The following is a 19,328-nucleotide window of genomic DNA, read 5'->3' on the forward strand; positions in this document are numbered from 1 at the left end:
TATCAAGATGTCATCTATAAAACGCAGGCATTGTTCTATGCAGTCTGAATAAGGGTTAGATTCAGAGTAGATAAATTTAGACTCCCACCAGTTCATGTACAAATTAGCCAGGGATGGGGAGAATTTACCTCCCATGGAACATCCCTGACACTGGACATAGAACTGGTGGGAGAATTTAAAGTAATTATTCTGAAGCAAAAATAGAGTGACATCCAGAATAAATTCTTTCATTACATCAGACTAATTGGAATATGTGTTTAGACTTTATCCTTCATAAATATAGCGTAACAGCTGCCCATAGGAGTTATAAGTGTTTGTCACACTCTCCTAATTCCCCTTTCGTTTGGATATATATTTTTCTGAGAGAATGGAAGTCACTTTCAAGGATACTATATTTCTGAGCCTAGACGATAAGTCCAAACTGGAAAGAGTGGCATCTATAGTCTCCAAAAATAAGGGAAATCCTAATAATGAAGGTCAGGCAGATTTAAGACACAACATGCAACAATTGGAGAAACTCCTGTCTACACGCCTGAGAACCTGGTGGGAATATATCATGTTTGAAAAATATGTAGAAAATTTGATGATTCCCAGAGGACTAAGAATAAAAAACAGTCTACCGTTCAATTTGATGAAGTTTTCCAAAAAGAATGGAATGACATTTTGACGGGATGTTCCCTTAATCTTATGGAGCTCCTTATAGATTATGAACAAAAAAAAGTGAAAGAGCTGGATCTAAAAATCAAAGAAATAGAAAATTCTTTGACAGAATTTTTAGACAATGCCACATATAAAGCCCCCGTCTCACATAGCGAGATCGCTAGCGAGATCGCGGCTGTGTCACGGTTTTGGTGACGCAACAGCGACCTCACCAGCGATGTCGCTATGTGTGACACTTTGCAACGATCAGGCCCCTGCTGTGAGGTCGCTGATCGCTGCAAAGTATCCTGGACCATTTTTTGGTCGTTGCTCTCCCGCTGGTCAGCACACATCGCTGTGTGTGACCAGCGGGAGCAGCGATCAGGCTGGTAACTATGATAAACATCGGGTTACTAGGGGCACACGCACACCTAGTAACCCGCTGTTTATCATGGTTACGAGCCTGCTAAAGTGAGCGGTAACCTCCCACTCACTGTAGCAGAGTGGTAACCATGATAAACAACGGGTTACTAGGAGCGCGTCTGCCCCTAGTAACCCGATGTTTACCATAGTTACCAGCCTGCTCCTGCTTCAGCAGGCTGGTAACCAGGAGCAGGACATCGTGGAAAGATTCTTTCCACGATGTCGCTGCTCCCCTGATCGTTGGTGAGCCTGCCTGTTTGACAGCTCACCAGCGACAACATAGCGACGGAGCAACGATCCCTGACAGGTCGTATCGTTGTCGGGATCATTGCAGCGTCGCTAAGTGTGACGGGGCCTTAAGAAGCTGAGGTCTGACATTATGGACAGATTGGAAAAATTAGAGGATACTATTGTTGAGAATAAACAAAAAAATATATGAAAGAGATGTTAAAGATTATGAGACCGGACATGTGTATGACTGGCGACCCCCGCAAAGACCCTATAGAAATCCTAGATCTCCAAAGAAACCAAAATCAATTTTAAAAGGTCAAAGTGGCAATAAGATCTCAGGAGGTGGAGGGACACCACGAGTCACTTTTAGCTCCTCTGAACCTGAAACGACAGATGGGGAAACGGATGAAGATGAAAATGATTGTTATGGTTTAGGAGAAGGATCTAGTGGGGCAAAAAACGGTGTAGCTCCAAATCCGGATCCAAATCAAAATCCTGTAGGAGAGCGGGGCGTAAGCACAGATCTAAAACACAGGAAACACAACTACGGGACGAGATACCGCAAATAAATCAGTTTACAGTCCTAAATCAATCTGCATGTATCCTTAGGAACAATGAATTGAAAATATTGCGCAAAGGGCTTAACTTTGTGCCAAAGGACAATGGTGACTTTTTTTCTACAATCTTGGATGTCAACAAATTTGTGAGAAGACTGACTATCAGGAAACATTTTTTTGACCAGGATCAATCAGCTGCTGAAACTAATCCTTCTTTTTTGCCAGTTAATGAGCATGCAGGACTTTGGTTTAAAGAACAAGTTACCCTGACAGAACTTAATTCCTTATCTGATTTTTCACAAAGGGACACTCTTGTTGGTGATAACAGAGTTATTATTATTATTATTATTATTATTATTTATTATTATAGCGCCATTTATTCCATGGCACTTTACATGTGATAGGGATATACATAACAAAAGCATTTACATAATCTTAACAAAACGAGTCAGCGACTGGTACAGGAGGAGCGAGGACCCTGCCCGCGAGGGCTCACAGTCTACGAGGGATGGGTGAGGATACAGTAGGTGAGGGTAGAGCTGGTCGTGCAGTGGTGTTTACTGCAGGTTGTAGGCTTGTCGGAAGAGGTGGGTCTTCAGGTTCCTTTTGAAGGTTTCCACGGTCGGCGAGAGTCTGATATGTTGGGGTAGAGAGTTCCAGAGTAGGGGGGAAGCACGGGAGAAATCTTGTATACGAGTGTGGGAGGAGGAGATAAGAGGGGAGTAGAGCAGGAGGTCTTGTGAGGATCGGAGGTTGCGTGCAGGTAAGTACCGGGAGACTAGGTCACAGATGTATGGGGGAGACAGGTTGTGGATGGCTTTGTATGCCATGGTTAGAGTTTTGAACTGAATTCTCTGGGCAATAGGGAGCCAGTGAAGGGATTGACAGAGAGGAGAGGCCGGGGAATAGCGGGGGGACAGGTGGATTAGTCGAGCAGCAGAGTTTAGGATAGATTGGAGAGGTGCAAGAGTGTTGGAAGGGATGCCACGGAGCAGGAGGTTGCAGTAGTCGAGGCGGGATATGATGAGGGCATGCACTAGTGTTTTTGCAGAGTCTTTGCTGAGGAATGCACGGATCCGGGAGATGTTTTTGAGTTGGAGTCGGCAGGAGGTGGAAAGGGCTTGAATATGTGGTTTGAAGGAGAGATCAGAGTCCAGGGTTACCCCAAGGCAGCGAGCTTGTGGGACTGGGGAGAGTGAACAGCCATTGACGTTGATGGATAGGTCGGATGGGGGATGTGAATGAGAGGGTGGAAAGATGATGAACTCTGTTTTATCCATGTTGAGTTTTAGAAACCTGTCGGAGAAGAAGGATGAGATGGCGGACAGACATTGTGGGATTCTGGTTAGTAGGGAGGAGATATCGGGTCCAGAGAGGTAGATCTGTGTGTCGTCAGCATAGAGGTGATACTGAAAGCCGTGAGACTCTATGAGCTGTCCCAGGCCGAAGGTGTAGATGGAGAAGAGCAGGGGTCCTAGAACTGAACCTTGGGGGACACCGACAGATAGGGGGCGAGATGAGGAGGTGGTGCGTGAGTGGGAGACGCTGAATGTCCTGTCTGTTAAGTATGAGGAGATCCAAGATAGAGCCAGGTCCGTGATGCCAAGAGATGAGAGAATCTGGAGTAAGAGGGAATGGTCCACTGTGTCAAAGGCAGATGACAGGTCCAGAAGGAGGAGGATGGAGTAGTGTCGCTTGGATTTGGCATTTAGTAGGTCGTTTGTGACTTTGGTCAGGGCAGTTTCAGTCGAGTGATGCGGTCGGAAGCCAGATTGTAGACGGTCGAAGAGGGAGCAGGAGGAGAGGTGGGAGGACAGTTCAAGGTGGACATGTTGTTCTAGAAGTTTTGAGGCAAAGGGGAGAAGTGATATGGGGCGGTAGCTGGTCAGAGAGGAAGGGTCAAGGGAGGGCTTTTTGAGGATGGGTGTGATTGCGGCATGTTTGAAACATGAGGGGAAGACTCCGGTTGTTAGTGATAGATTGAAGAGGTGGGTTAGGGTTGGGATGAAGACTGAGGTGAGGTTAGTGATGAGGTGGGATGGGATTGGGTCAAGTTCGCAGGTGGTGAGGTGTGATTTGGAGAGTAAAGAGGAGACTTGACCTTCTGTAATGGTGGAGAAGTGGGGTTTGGAGGAGGATGGTTGAGAAGATATGAGGAGGGGTTGTGTGGACTTTAGGCCAAAGTTTTGTCTGATGGTGTCAATCTTCTGTTTGAAGAATGAGGCAAAGTCGTCGGCTGAGATGAGAGAAGAGGGAGGAGGTGCTGGGGGACGAAGGAGAGAGTTGAAAGTGTTAAATAGCTGTTTAGGGTTGTGAGATAGGGAGGATATGAGAGATAAGAAGTAGGTTTGTTTTGCTGTAGTGAGTGCGGACTTGAAATTAGTGAGGGATTGCTTGAATGCGATGAAGTGCTCGATGGAGTGAGACCTTTTCCATCTCCGCTCCGCAACCCTGGAGGCCCGGCGCAGTTCTTTGGTAAGTTTAGTGTGCCAGGGTTGCCTGTTGAATGTGCGAGGTGTGGTGTGTGTGAGAGGGGCGATCGAGTCTAGAGCTGCAGCTATTGTGGTGTTATATGAAGCAGCAGCAACGTCTGCATCGTGCAAGGAATTTATGTCTGTGAGAGGAAGGAGGGATTCAGAGAGAGAGTGTAGGTCAAGGTGTTTGAGATTTCTGCGAGGGTGTGTGAGTTTGTGGAGTGGGGATTGTGCACCCGGAGAGGAGAGGGTAGAGAATGTGAGGAGGTTATGGTCAGAGAGAGGGAGTGGTGAGTTAGAGAGGTTAGATAGGGAACAGAGGCGGGTGAAGATGAGGTCCAGTGTGTGGCCATCTTTGTGGGTGGGTGTGGAAGACCATTGAGTGAGTCCAAAGGAGGAGGTGAGGGATAGGAGCTTAGAGACAGACGAGTGGGGAGTGTCAATGGGGATGTTGAAGTCACCCATTATGATAGTGGGGATGTCAGTGGAAAGGAAGTGAAGCAGCCAGGTAGTGAAATGGTCTAAGAAGGTGGTGGCTTGCCCTGGGGGTCGGTAAACGACGGCCAGTTGGAGGTTGGAGGGGGAATAGATGCGCACACAGTGCACCTCAAAAGAGGGGAGTGTAACGGAGGGTGGCAGTGGGATTTTGGTGAAAGCGCAGAGTTCCGATAGGAGGAAACCTACGCCTCCACCATGTTTGCCATTGTTTCTAAAATGCCAAACATAGATTTTAATCCCTTACAATCAAGAGCCCGTATTATGGATGAGTTTCAGCTTTCTGTGGAATGGGAATTAAAATCTGTATTTTCTAATTGTAATAAGGGGGATAATCTATCTAAGGGAGAAAGACAAGCACTAAAAAGTATACAAAACAACCCAAACATTGTAGTGAAGAATGCTGATAAGGGGGGATCAGTGGTAATATTGGATAAGACCCTATATGTAAGAGAGGTTAATAATATTCTAAATGATAGCCACTCATACCGAAAAATTGATGGGGATCCAACCCGAACTATAGAGGAAAATTCTACAAGAGGGGGTAGATTTAGGTATTCTTAATTTAAAACAAAAAGAATTCCTATTACCAGAAAATCCCAAAATTCCTATTTTTCATGCCCTACCAAAAACTCTTAAAGGGCTTTTTCCTCCTCCATTTAGGCCTATAGTGTCGGGTGTGGATTCACTATTGGAAAGACTAGGTTCCTGGCTAGATAAGAGACTGCAACCTTTGGTAGTTATGTCACCCAGCTATTTGAAAGACAGCAAACATGTACTATCAGTAATGCTAAATCAGAACTGGGATGATAATCTCATGGGGATTACCTGTGATGTAAAAACATTATATTCTTGCATTCCACATGGTTTAGCTATGCAAGCATTGACAGATCAACTAAACACATATTCCAATTATTCTGATGTAATGAAAGAATTTATTCTGGATGTCACTCTATTTTTGCTTCAGAACAATTACTTTAAATTCTCCCACCAGTTCTATGTCCAGTGTCAGGGATGCTCCATGGGAGCCAAATTCTCCCCATCCCTGGCTAATTTGTACATGAACTGATGGGAGTCCAAACTCATCTACTCTGAATCTAAGCCTTATTCAGACTGCATAGAACAATATCTGCGTTTTATAGATGACATCTTGATAGTGTGGAAAGGATCAGATGATTTAGTCCCTGGTTTTAATGATTACATTAATGATAATGATTTAAATCTGTCTTTTACAGTAGACACCAATAGGGATACGATTTCCTTTCTGGATATACAGCTGAGTGGAGATAGGTTCAATAGGAAAGTAGACTGTCAGCTTTTCCGGAAATTCTATTTTGCTTCCAGTCAACACCCACAACATGTAATCAGGAATATCCCCAGCGGGGAATTTATCAGAGCTCGAAGGTGTTGTACTGATGACAGTATATATAAGGAAGAATGTGACAATATTAAAAAGAGACTACAGCATAGGGGCTATAATCAAAAAACCATTGAAAAAGCTGAAATAAAAGCTAATGAAAAAAGCAGAGATCAGTATCAACTCCAGTCAAAAAAAATCAGACAGGAAAGATTTCTCTAAAGAAATGATCTTCTCCACCACATATCATAGCAATTATTATAAAGTAATTAATGTTTGAAAACATCTACCATTGTTAACCACTGACAGTACCCTTAGAGAAATTCTAAAAAATGGTTGTAAATTTGTTCCAAAAAAATCCCTGACAATAGGAAATGTAATCTCCCCGAGTGACCTCCGAGAAAACACAGGTAACATAGGTCGCACATGGTTGTCCACTAAGGGCTCATTCAGATGCGGGCAGAAGTCATGCGGTTTATGTAAATTCATGATAAATAATAACAAGTCTGTCATAAGTAATGAGGGTCAAGTATTTAATCTGAAGACTTTCATGAACTGTGCTACTGACCACTGGGTTTATATCATTTTTTTGCACAATATGCAGAAAACAATATGTGGGATCTACAAGCCGTAGTATAAGAAAAAGACTGTCGGAGCACATTTATGACATTAACAATGTCACTACCCGCAGTCTTTCGGGGGCTTCCAAACATTTTTTGTATGAACACAAGGGGGATTTAAGTAGCCTGCGAGTAAGTGCTTTGGAATTTGTTTCTGCTCCCCGGCGAGGTGGAGACAGGGTTAAATTACTCCAGATGACTGAAGCTCGATGGATTCTAAAACTAAACACCAGATACCCAGCAGGACTAAATCTAAAACATGAATTGATGAATCTGTATTAAAAAAGTTGGGACAAATTGAGGCATTTAATCAATGTAGGTAAAAAATTATTATTTTTTTTTCAAAAAAGGAGAGAGGGGGGAAAAAAAAAAAAGGAAATTTTTTTTTATTTTTGTGATCAATCTAAGGGACTCTATAATCAATGGTATACAAAACAAAACATGCTTATTACGTTTGGTAATCATTTCTAGCCATTTTCATATGGTTTTAAAGTGGAGAGGTTTTTTTTGTTTTTTTTTTTGGAAAAGTATGCCCTTGAAATCAAATGTTAGAACAGTAATTTTTAGAAAATAGGTAATAGTATCTTTAGAAGCTGTTATTGTTACATATATATTTAAATAGTGCATCAATTGTTTATTCAATGAATTCACATATATAAAAAACTTGGGTAAAAAGTGATCAAATAATTAGTGCATTACTAAGTGACAGTTCACATTGTAATATGTTTGTAGAGGATGAATGTACTATAGGGTTAAACTAGTGTTTAGATCACTGCTAGCCTTGAATTAGTGACTCTGATATCACAGCTGATTTTGGTGGGTGTTACCCTTGGCAGCTTTCCTTGACTGTTTTCCTTGAAAAGTGCAACATTTATTCAGTACTTTATGCTATGACTAAGGGTCAAATATGATCCGAAACGCGTAAGCCTACACATGCTTTTATTTCTGTTGGAATTGTATTTTTTAACAATGGATTAAATAAAGGCTTTTTTAAATTTTTCTACATCGTGTGCTGGAAAACTATTTTTTACTTTCAGTGGGGAACACAAGTATTTCATGCACTGCCGATTTTGCAAGTTTTCCCCCCTACAAAGAATGGAGAGGTCTGTAATTCTTATCGTAGGCATCAGGGGCGGACACAGACTGTAGTGGGCCCCTGTGCAAGAAATTTTTTGGGCCCCCCCCCCCTGCGCTTCATAAGGCAACAAAGTTATCTAAACATAACCCCCCCCCCATGTGCAGCTCTCATCCCCCCCATGTGCAGCTCTCATCCCCCCCATGTGCAGCTCTCATCCCCCCCATGTGCAGCTCTCATCCCCCCCCATGTGCAGCTCTCATCCCCCCCGTGCATCTCCCATCCCCCCCATGTGCATCTCTCATCCCCCCCCATGTGCATCTCTCAACCCCCCCCATGTGCATCTCTCATCCCCCCCCATGTGCATCTCTCATCCCCCCCACTCCTAGTTAACTACTTGTATTTAAAACAAATAAAACTTGTTATACTTACCCCCATGCGATCCCTGCAGAATCCTGGCGCTCGTCCACGTCGCTGCCACCAGACGGTGCCACATGCATAGCCATCAGCTTTTGTTTTGGCCAAAAGATTTTTAAAGCCGCCACCACGATAAGGTAGACTCTTCTGGCAGGGCCCTACTCTAACCTATTAAAATTTTCTTAAAATATCCAATACTCTTTTTAGATATATTTTTATTTAGTTTTCTTTAAGGGAATGTGTCATATACATTTTTTTTTAAAAATGACCAATAATACCACATACAGGGAATACTGCCACACCATGACCAGACCACATATTACCACAACATAGTGACCGAATAATACCACACAGAAGGGGGAAAAACTGCCACACCATGACCAGACCACATATTACCACCACATTACTAATATTACCACCACATTACTAATATTACCATAAGTGTCATTATGCACGGGAGCTCTATACATGGTATGTATAATGTAAGTGTCCAGGTAATCTAGTGATCACCAGTGACATTATACACAGGAGCTCTGTATATAGTGTCAGTGTACAGGTAATACAGTGATCACCAGTGACATTATACACAGGAGCCCGGTACATAGTATATAGTGTAAGTGTACATGTAATACACTGACTCACTGGTGACGTCTCTAGGTGAAGTCCTTCAGCTACGCTTTTCTCCTTCATCCAGCACAGACCGCCATTACGTCTTCCAGCCAGGACTCGTCTCTGCATAAAATAACACAGTTATCTAGAGCACATTCCCCAACTTCTACATTACGCAGCTGAATACAGACGTGTATCCACCATCAATATATGGTTAGTTATTATACAACCTACCATTCCAAATATAAATTGTAATCCACCACGGTGCCCCCATTAACTGTAAATAGGCACTTAATATATAATTTAATTAGAACCTCTACTCTTTCCGCCAATTTGTTACCAGTTACACTCCTGCATCCGCAACGCCCCCTACTCTATACTTCCTGCTCCCCGCATTCATTATTTACATGCACCCCCTGCCCCAATTCATTATATCATGTCCTGCTCTCCCCACCCCATCATCATTTATCATTTACTGTCCCCCACCCCACATTCATTATGTGCAGCTCATTATCCCCCTACTCCCAATTCCCCCATGTGCAGCTCATTTTCTCCCAATTCCCCCATGTGCAGCTCTCACCCCCCCATGTGCACATCTCTCATCCCCCTCCCCCACATGTGCCCCTCTCTCATCCCCCTCCCCCACATGTGCACCTCTCTCATCCCCCTCCCCCACATGTGCACCTCTCTCATCCCCCTCCCCCACATGTGCACCTCTCTCATCCCCCTCCCCCACATGTGCACCTCTCATCCCCCTCCCCCACATGTGCACCTCTCTCATTCCCCCTCCCCCACATGTGCACCTCTCTCATCCCCCTCCCCCACATGTGCACCTCTCTCATCCCCCTCCCCCACATGTGCACCTCTCTCATCCCCCTCCCCCACATGTGCACCTCTCTCATCCCCCTCCCCCACATGTGCACCTCTCTCATTCCCCTCCCCCACATGTGCACCTCTCTCATTCCCCTCCCCATGTGCACCTCTCTCATCCCCCTCCCCCACATGTGCACCTCTCTCATCCCCCTCCCCCACATGTGCACCTCTCTCATTCCCCTCCCCCACATGTGCCCCTCTCTCATCCCCCCCATGTGCACATCTCTCATCCCCCTCCCCCACATGTGCACCTCTCTCATCCCCCTCCCCCACATGTGCACCTCTCTCATCCCCCTCCCCCACATGTGCACACCTCTCATCCCCCTCCCCCACATGTGCACCTCTCTCATCCCCCTCCCCCACATGTGCACCTCCCATTCCCCCCACTCCTAGTAAATTGTATTTAAAAAAAAAAAAAAACTTGTTATACTTACCCCCATGCGATCCCTGCAGAATCCTGGCGCTCGTCCAAATCGATGACACCAGGTTCTCCTGACTTCCGGTCATGTGACGGTGCCGTCACATGACCGGAAGTCAGGGGAATCATGAAAGCGCTGCCGCAGCAGCGCAGCGCTGAGATGTTCCGGCCCCGGCGCTTAGCATGGGGCCGGGGGCCCCATGAGGAGAGAGACGCACAAGAGGGGGGCCCCTACCGGCTGGGCCCCATACTGGAGTCAGGGCAGTCATGCCCTGATGGCGGCCCTGCTGGAGGCTGAAGGGGCCCCCTCTCCCTCGGGGCCCCCGTTCAATGAACCGGCTGCACGGGCGGTAGTTCCGCCCCTGGTAGGCATACATCACCTGTGAGAGACAGAATCTAAAAATAAAATCCAGAAAATCACATTATATCGTGTACCTACATTAAAAATGACAGACATCTCCATTCTTTGTAGATGGGAAAACTTGCAAAATCAGCAGTGTATCAAATACTCATTTTCCCCACTGCGTAAGATAAAAAGACAAGGCAATGGGCCTCCAAAATAAAGACACAGATAATATTACAAAAAAACTATTATCATATAGACATATGCATGGTAAGACCAAACGCATCAATAATTAAAGTGCAAGTGTTATAGCAATGAAAAGGAATAACCATCTTGACCACATGGCTTTCTGTGCACTAGTCTCACATAAGTTGTTCCCCCAAGGTAACTTACAAAAACTCTAACTATAAAAGGTATATTGGCTAAACTAATGTGCCACCAAGGAAATGCCACGTACTGTGTCTCACCACCCCAATAAATACACTTTCGTACACACACATACCTAGAGACTTCTCATTTCACAGTTTTCATGTCAGGGGTAATGTAGGGGGATAGGTAACATCTTTATTAGCATTATGGGTGTGAGGTCTAGGTTGTAATGCACACGCCCGGGCTGAGTGGCGTGTGCGTGTGATTCCACTGGACCGTGCCGGAGAGTGAATGCCTGGAGGGGCGTAACTAGGTATTCACCCGATCCGACCAGGGTCGCACGATGGCATACGACGCCAGTGCACCAAGGAGGAACCGAGCAGAGGGACCAGGTGCTACTCCAGGACAGACCCCGGACACGGCTGTTGACCCACAAAGGGGAATACAGGAACAGACAGGTTAGGCTGCCACACAGACTGGTGGGTATAGGCAGGAACGACTGGTATGCAGGCAGGCGGGTATGCAGGCAGGGGGGTACAGGCAAGCACGGCTAGAGTGCAGACAGGGAGGCACTAGCAGGTAGGAACACAGGCGGGATAGGACCCAGTACACACTGGGACTCAGGAACAGAACCACAGATGTGGCGGACAAACACAGCAGATAAGGCCGCCCTGAGTGGTGAGCGAGAGTAGAGCAGGACGAGGCCGCCTGGAGCGGTGAGCGAGAGTAGAGCAGGACGAGGCCGCCTGGAGCGGTGAGCGAGAGTAGAGCAGGACGAGGCCGCCTGGAGCGGTGAGCAAGAGTAGAGCAGGACGAGGACGCCTGAAGCGGTGAGCAAGAGTAGAGCAGGACGAGGCCGCCTGGAGCGGTGAGCAAAGGGTCAGAGCTGAGCGAGACTGCCGGAGCAGTGAGCAAGGAGTCAGAGCAGAGCGAGACTGCCGGAGCAGTGAGCAAAGGGTCAGAGCGGAGCGAGACTGCCGGAGCAGTGAGCAAAGGGTCAGAGCGGAGCGAGACTGCCGGAGCAGTGAGCAAAGGGTCAGAGCGGAGCGAGACTGCCGGAGCAGTGAGCAAAGGGTCAGAGCGGAGCGAGACTGCCGGAGCAGTGAGCAAAGGGTCAGAGCGGAGCGAGACTGCCGGAGCAGTGAGCAAAGGGTCAGAGCGGAGCGAGACTGCCGGAGCGGTGAGCAAAGGCAGAGCAGGCTAGAACCGCCGGAGCAGTGAGCAAGGCAGAGCAGGCTAGAACGGCCGGAGCGGTGAGCAAGGCAGAACAGGCTAGAACCACCGGAGCGGTGAGCAAGGCAGAGCAGGCTAGAACCGCCGGAGTGGTGAGCAAGGCAGAGCAGGGGGGACAGGGCTCTGTACACACGGAACAGGCAGGAAGGGAAAGGCAGAACCAGATACCCACAGGGTACTTGCAGTGAAGTAGCGAGTGGACCACAAACTCACAAACGGAAGTAGTGACAACGAGCAGGAGTTAGGTACGAGTTCAGACTCTGCAGAAAAAGGAAAGGTACGGACATAGAGAAAAACAGGAAACAGGCTAGAAGAGTATTCAGACAAGAAACGACACAGTAGCAAGATACAGGAGCGGGTCTAGGTATGCAGCCCCTAGAAGGCGGGAGGAACGGGCTAGGAGCGTGTTCAGACAGGACAGACAAGATACAGGAGCGGGTCTAGGTATGCAGCCCCTAGAAGGCGGAACGAACAGGCAAGGAGCGTGTTCAGACAGGCCTGGAAATACAGCCTCCAGGAAGGGCAGGCAAGCAAACACAGAAGGGGACCTGGCACATTCAGAGTGAGAGAGCACACTGAATGAAACACAATGCTCAGGCAGGGATTCATTGGAGCTGCTGGGTTAAATACCAGGTGACAGACAGCAATAGGCTGAGGACGCACAAGGGGTGTGCCTGCAGCAGGTACAAGAAACAGGTAGTGATCGGGCGCCGCCCTTAAGCAGCAGACACAGAGGCAAGCAGACAGCATGGAGGGAAGCCAGGCTAGCAGACTGGACTGGAGATCAAGTGCGCGCTCTTGCACAGTGGGAGATGGACCACTATGCAAGGACGCCACCAGGTATGTTACATAGGTGACTAGTGCTGCACTTCCGCTGATCACTGCACACCGGATCTCTGCTCTGTTGTCCAATGCGGGAATAAATTATAGAGGTCAGTGTTGGGGCAGATTCCTAAAACAGCCAATGAGTGTGTAGTGTGCAGGCAGGGGCAGTTCTCGACATTTAGACAGGCTTGCGAGCTTAGGCCACTTCCTGTGCTTTTTTCTAACATAGAAGAGCAGCATGTAAACAAACTTGATGCAGCCAAAGAAGTGAAATTCGGAAGGAAAGAAACGTAGAAACAAAAAAGCAAAATTTGTAGGGGTGTTTTCAATTTCAGTACAGCACAAATTAGCTTAAAAATGGTTTTCGGTGTCAAATAACCCCTTTAAAACAGTCATACCAGACAAAATGTTTAATTGAAAACATTTACTGTATATTTCAAACATGCTTTTATGTTTTGTCAGGAAATTAGAAGACTTAAAAAATGTAGCCACAAGATTTTATATGTGTAAGGAAATTAATAAAACCTATTTTTGGGAACCAAATCCCTTTTGAAGTGTCTTTAACAGACCCAGATTTTAGAAAATTACACTGCTCATAGTATCAAAAACCACAAAGTGGAAAGCCAAATGTATTTTTTTTTTCAATAAAATGTTGATGCAGCGCCACTTTTTTCATTTCATAATAGGTAATAGGAAACAAATGGACCTTACAATTTAATTTCCAACTTCTCCTGAATTCGACAATACCCTATATGTGGTTGTACACTACTGGGCTCAGTAGGGAAGGAGTTCCATTTAGCTATTGCGATTGTTTGTAATAGTTTTTCGCTCTCCCACCTTAATGTGCCAGAATGGTAGAAAACCCAATAAAGTGACCCCCATTTTTTAAATTATTCCCTCAGTGAATTATTCCATAGTTGTAGTGACTATTTTGACGTCACAGGCACTTCAGAAATTAACAAATTGCAGATATGCCATTTTAATGCCCAATACATTGTTCCCAGCTTGTGCTTCTAAAGACACGCACACCATAAATTATCTGGGTTTTTCCCACTACAGCCGCACTATAGAATTCAAATGCCAAACATTTGAATGCTAATTGCAAAGCTCAGAAAGGGGGGGACATTTGACTTTGGGAGTGCAGATTTTGCTGGATTGGTTTATGGAAGCAATGTTGCTTTTCACAAGTTTATGAGCTACTAGTAATGCAGAAAGCCTCTACTTTTCCATTGACAGATGATGGACCTGAGTGGAGCCTTTTTTTCTGGACAAGAAGATTTTATTGGAATCATTTTAACCTACATAACATTTTGGTGGCTTATTATACCACGCTCTACTGGTTCTTGCTCTGAGGTCTTCTATTAGATTGTGGACTGTTTTTCTGTTAGTAGATAATTGAATTTTGCCAAATAACTTGCCATTTCTATGGAGAATTTATATAGAAATATTTTAAAATATAATTTTTAAGGATATTTTATTTAAAATAATAATTTGGTTTTATTATTGGCAGATGACGGTAACAGGAGATCAGAGGGACAACTGACATCTTCAATTTCTAAATCAGACGACCTTGAGATCACACAGGATACAATTGAAGTGAATGCCATTACTCCAGATATACTACCATTCCTTCACAGCAAAAAACTATCATCTGATACTTTGAAACAGGTCCTATCTTCTGATTCGTTACAGACGATCAAGAAAAATAAAAGTAACAAAAGGGCTGTTAATAATCAACTTACCCTTGCAGAAAATAAGCAATTTGCATGTTCAAAATATAAAAAAAGTTATTCCCTAAAAAAATCTTTTGTTACAGATCAAAAAATTCACACCACAGAAGATAAACTATTTTCTTGTTCTAAGTGTGGGAAATATTTTAACCACAAATCAGATCTTGTTGGGCATGAAAGCATTCACAAAGAGGAGAAGCCATATTCATGTTCACAATGTGGGAAATGTTTTACATATAAATCATATCTTCTAAGACATCAAAGAACTCACACAGAAGAGAAGCTATTTGCATGCTCAGAATGTGGGAAACATTTTAGTCAGAAATCACATCTTCTTAGACATGAGAGAAGTCACACAGGGGAGAAGCCATATTCATGTTCAGATTGTGGGAAATATTTTGCAGATAAAGGAAATCTTTTTACACATCAAAGATCTCATACAGGGGTGAAGCCATATTCATGTTTAGAATGTGGGAAATGTTTTACAGGACCATCAGGTCTTGCTGGACACCGGGTAATTCACACAGGAGAGAAGCCATATACATGTTCAGAATGTGGGAAATGTTTTACACAGAAATCAAGTATTGTTGAACATCAAAAAACTCACACAGGCGAGAAGCCTTATTCATGTTCAGAATGTGGGAAGTATTTTGGAAATAAATCGTATCTGTATAAACACCAGAGCATTCACAGAGGGAAGAAACGGCAGAGGACTTTGTCATGTTCAGAATGTGGAAAGTGTTTCACAGATAAAGCACATCTAGTTACACATCAGAGAACTCACACAGGAGAAAAGCCATATTCATGTTTAGAATGTGGAAAATGTTTTGCCGAGAAAGCAAGTGTTTTTAAACACCAAATAATTCACACAGGGGAAAAACCATATTCATGTTCAGAATGTGGGAAATATTTTGCAAGGAAATCAAATTTTGTTGATCACCAGAAACTTCACCTAGAGGAGAAGCCTTTTTTATGTTTAGAATGTGGGAGGTATTTTACCATTAAATCACATTTTGTTAGACATCAGAGAAATCACACAGGGGAGAAGCCATATTCATGTTCAGAATGTGGGAAATGTTTTGCAGATAAATCTTATCTAGTTACACATCAGAGAATTCATACGGGAGAGAAACCACATTCATGTTCGGAATGTGGAAAATATTTTAACCAGAAATCGCATCTTATTATACACCAGAGAATTCATACAGGGGAGAAGCCTTTTTCATGTTCAGAATGTGAGAAATCTTATGCAGATAAATCAAATCTTCTGAGACACCAGAGAATTCACACACTGTAGAGGCCCTTCTCTTGTTCAGAATGTGGGAAATTTTATGAAGATAAATCAAGTCTTGTTAAAGGTAATCTGCCAGTAGGATCAACCCTCCTAGCCTGTCAATATGAGTATGCATGTTATAGAAAGTTGAATGAAATTATACCTTCATATCTACTATCAGATGTCTTATTCTAGAGAAACCCACGTTAACTTTTATGCAAATGAGCTATTAAGATCTATGGGCCAGACACTGATCTCCCTGAGAATCTGCCTCCAGAGCATTTCTTTTTAAAAAAGGGGGAGTTGCCAGTGTGAGACATGTATCTGGCACTTTGCATTCATAATTACACACAGCTCTGCAGTGAGATCAGAATTAACACAGTACAGCAGAGCTGAGACAGTACAGCAGACGTGAACTTTGTCTCATTACAATAATTTGCAGCCACACGTGTCTTCTCATAGTATTAGCTTCTGTGCTGCTTAGCTGTGCTTATGTGATTACACAGTGCAGCAGAGAGGAACCTTGTCTCATTACAAACAAAACAAGCAGATTTGCAGTTGTCTTCTCACAGAGCTGTCAACTTTGCTGTACTGTCGTTCCTGCTGCAAATGATTGTAATGAGACAAAGTTCACTTCTGCTGTGCTGTGTTAGTTCTGATCTCACTGCAGAGCTGTGCATGATTATGAATGTCAGTCATTACTTGGTTCACACAGTCAACGCCCCCTTTTATTTATAATTAGCTCTGGAGACATATTCTCAGGGAGATCTGTGTCCAGCCCATAAATCTTAACAACTCATTTAGATAATAAGAAAAATGTACATTTCTTTGGAATAAGACATCGAATCGCAGATATCAAGGTATCATTTTATTCGACTTTCTATGACCTACATGCTGATAAAGGTGGCTTAAGAGAGTTATTCTACTGTTAGATTTAATTTAAACACCAGAAAACTCATACAGTAGAGAAGCAGTTTTCCTTTTCAGAATGTGTGAAATCAGAAATCACTTTTAGTTCTTCATCAGAGAACTCACACAGGGGATAAGCCATATTCATGTTCAGAATTTATGAAATATTTTACCCACATATGATAATTTTTTGAATATCAAAAAACTTACATGGTGAGAAGCCATTATCATATCTAGAAGGTGAAAAATGTTTTGTTAAAAAATCATATTTGTAAACCATTGGGAAAAACTTACTGGGATAAACTATTTATGTTATTGTTAAATTGTACAAGAAAAAATGCAACCCAGTCAATGTAAAGAAAATAAGTTAATGTGAAAGGAAAAAAAAATGTAGAACTTAAATTGGAATTAAAAATATATTCAGCTACTAATAGACGTATGTTGTAAATAAAAGCAATATTCCACGTGCATTGAATATTTTGTATTGTTATATGCTTATACACACTGAATGGACAACAGATTCACACACTCGTCCCTTTCCCACGTCAAAAATAAACATTTTCTACTCCCTCCTCGTACTTACTACTAGTATAATCGATCTACCATTCATTAGAGTTATTTTCAGCGCACAATCTCCATGTCTGAACAAAGTCTGTAACTTCTCTATCTACAATAATAAACAAGTAACATCTACGATCCATTCCTTCTTTGTAAAATCTGGTGGGATCCATATTTTTTCATTCCTGTTTATGCTAAGTATAATAGTTTTTTCATCACCGTTGGGAACTGATTCTCTTTTCTAAACTCAGTACACATTTTATTGGATCTACGGGGATTTTGATTTTAAATCATCAATTTTCACAATAACCTGATCAAAATCTTGCACTTTAACCCCATCACAACACATGATATAAATTTACGTCATATATTGTGTCCCTGACTTCGATGCGGGCTCCACCGCCCACATCTTTCCTTTAACAGCCGTGGGTGGATCAGTGATCCTTCAGTGGCTGTTAACCAGTTAAGTCCCAGTGTCAATCTCTACAAGCGGGATTTAACATGCACCATCCAGAAACGCCTCACAAATACCGCCCATCAGCACCCCTGTCACGTGATCGGGGGGGATCTATTGATTGTCATTACAGCCGGTGGGTCTGGAGAAGAATCCCATTGTGAACGCTCATGTCATTGTGAATCTCCTGTGAACGCTGGCCCGTGGCCGTCGTTCACCGGGGATAGTGATTTTTGCTATATGTACAGCACAAGTGATCAGACGATTGCAGCTTCAAGTGTCCTAAGGGGACTTTTCAATAAAGTAAAAAAAAAAAGATTTAAAAAATATGAAAAAAAAAAAAACACAATTACCCCTTTTTGCCCCATCGAAAATAAAACTATTTTAAAAGAACAAAATACACATTTGGTATCGCTGCGTTCAGAAATGTCAGATCTACCAAAATATACAATAAATTCATCTGATCGGTAAACGATTTAACGAGAAAAAAAATCAAAATGCCAGAATTGCGTTTTTTGGTAACATTGTAATAAAATGCGATAACAGGCGATCAAAACATTGTATCTACCCCAAAATGTTATCAATGAAAACATCATCACGGGGCGCAAAAAATAAGCCCTCACCCAGCTCCTGATCATGGAAAATGAAAATGCTACGGGTCCCGGAAAAATGGCATGAAACGAAATACAAAATTTCGGAATTTATTTTTCACCACTTAATCAAAAAAGAAACTATACATGTTTGGTATCTGCGTACTCCTAATGACCTGGAGAATCATATTACCAAGTCAGTTTTACGAAATAGTGAACATGATAAATAAAACAAAAAACAATTTTGGAATTGCACTTTTTTTTGCAATAGCTTAGCACTTGGAATCTTTTTACCAATTTCCAGAACCTATACACTATATGGTAGAATGAATGCAAAAAACAAGTCCTCATACGGCTATATTGACAAAATAAAAAAAAGTTATGGCGCTTGAAAGAAGGGAAGGAAAAAAAAAAAAGGAAAATGGCCATGGTGTGAAAGGTTAATGCATAAGCTTAGATAGGTGTCCCCCCCCCCCACCTTAATCTGACACTCGGTGTCTTTTTTGCTATGCATCTTTCTTTTCAATAATTTTTATTTGGGGGAAATTTTCAATAATGAGGGAGGGGGAACTTAAGATATATGTCATTATATACAGGAATAATAGCTATACAAACAATAATCTAAAATATTAACTTAATTATTAATTGAAAATATAAGTAATTTAAATGTAAAACATCCTTTGAAGGAAAAGTAAACATTAAGGAAAAAAAAGGGAAATTTTAAAGAGGAGAGAAAAAATACTGAAAGGAGGGAAAGGAAGTAAATAGGTAAGGGGGGGTAGGTCAACAAGGGGAAGTTGGGAAAGGGTATGGAAATTTTAGGGGAAGAAAGGGAAGGAAAATGTAGTCTTCTGAG

At 43.2% G+C, this 19,328-nt stretch overlaps 1 protein-coding gene across 1 annotated transcript in view; it reads left to right on the forward strand.

Annotated features, from left to right (window-relative positions):
- LOC141271780 (uncharacterized) overlaps positions 1 to 17,418 on the forward strand; it is a 33,834-nt gene extending 16,416 nt beyond the window's left edge. The window contains exon 7 of the mRNA XM_073681916.1: positions 14,469 to 17,418. Coding sequence (XP_073538017.1) covers positions 14,469 to 15,985 — 1,517 coding nt within the window. The 3' untranslated portion in view covers positions 15,986 to 17,418. The remainder of the gene's footprint in view (positions 1 to 14,468) is intronic.
- The last annotated feature ends 1,910 nt before the right edge of the window (positions 17,419 to 19,328 follow it).

The sequence above is a fragment of the Phyllobates terribilis genome, unplaced genomic scaffold (assembly GCF_046119375.1).
Source record: "Phyllobates terribilis strain yellow unplaced genomic scaffold, ASM4611937v1 Scaffold_5__5_contigs__length_657084704, whole genome shotgun sequence".
Taxonomy (NCBI): Eukaryota; Metazoa; Chordata; class Amphibia; order Anura; family Dendrobatidae; genus Phyllobates; species Phyllobates terribilis.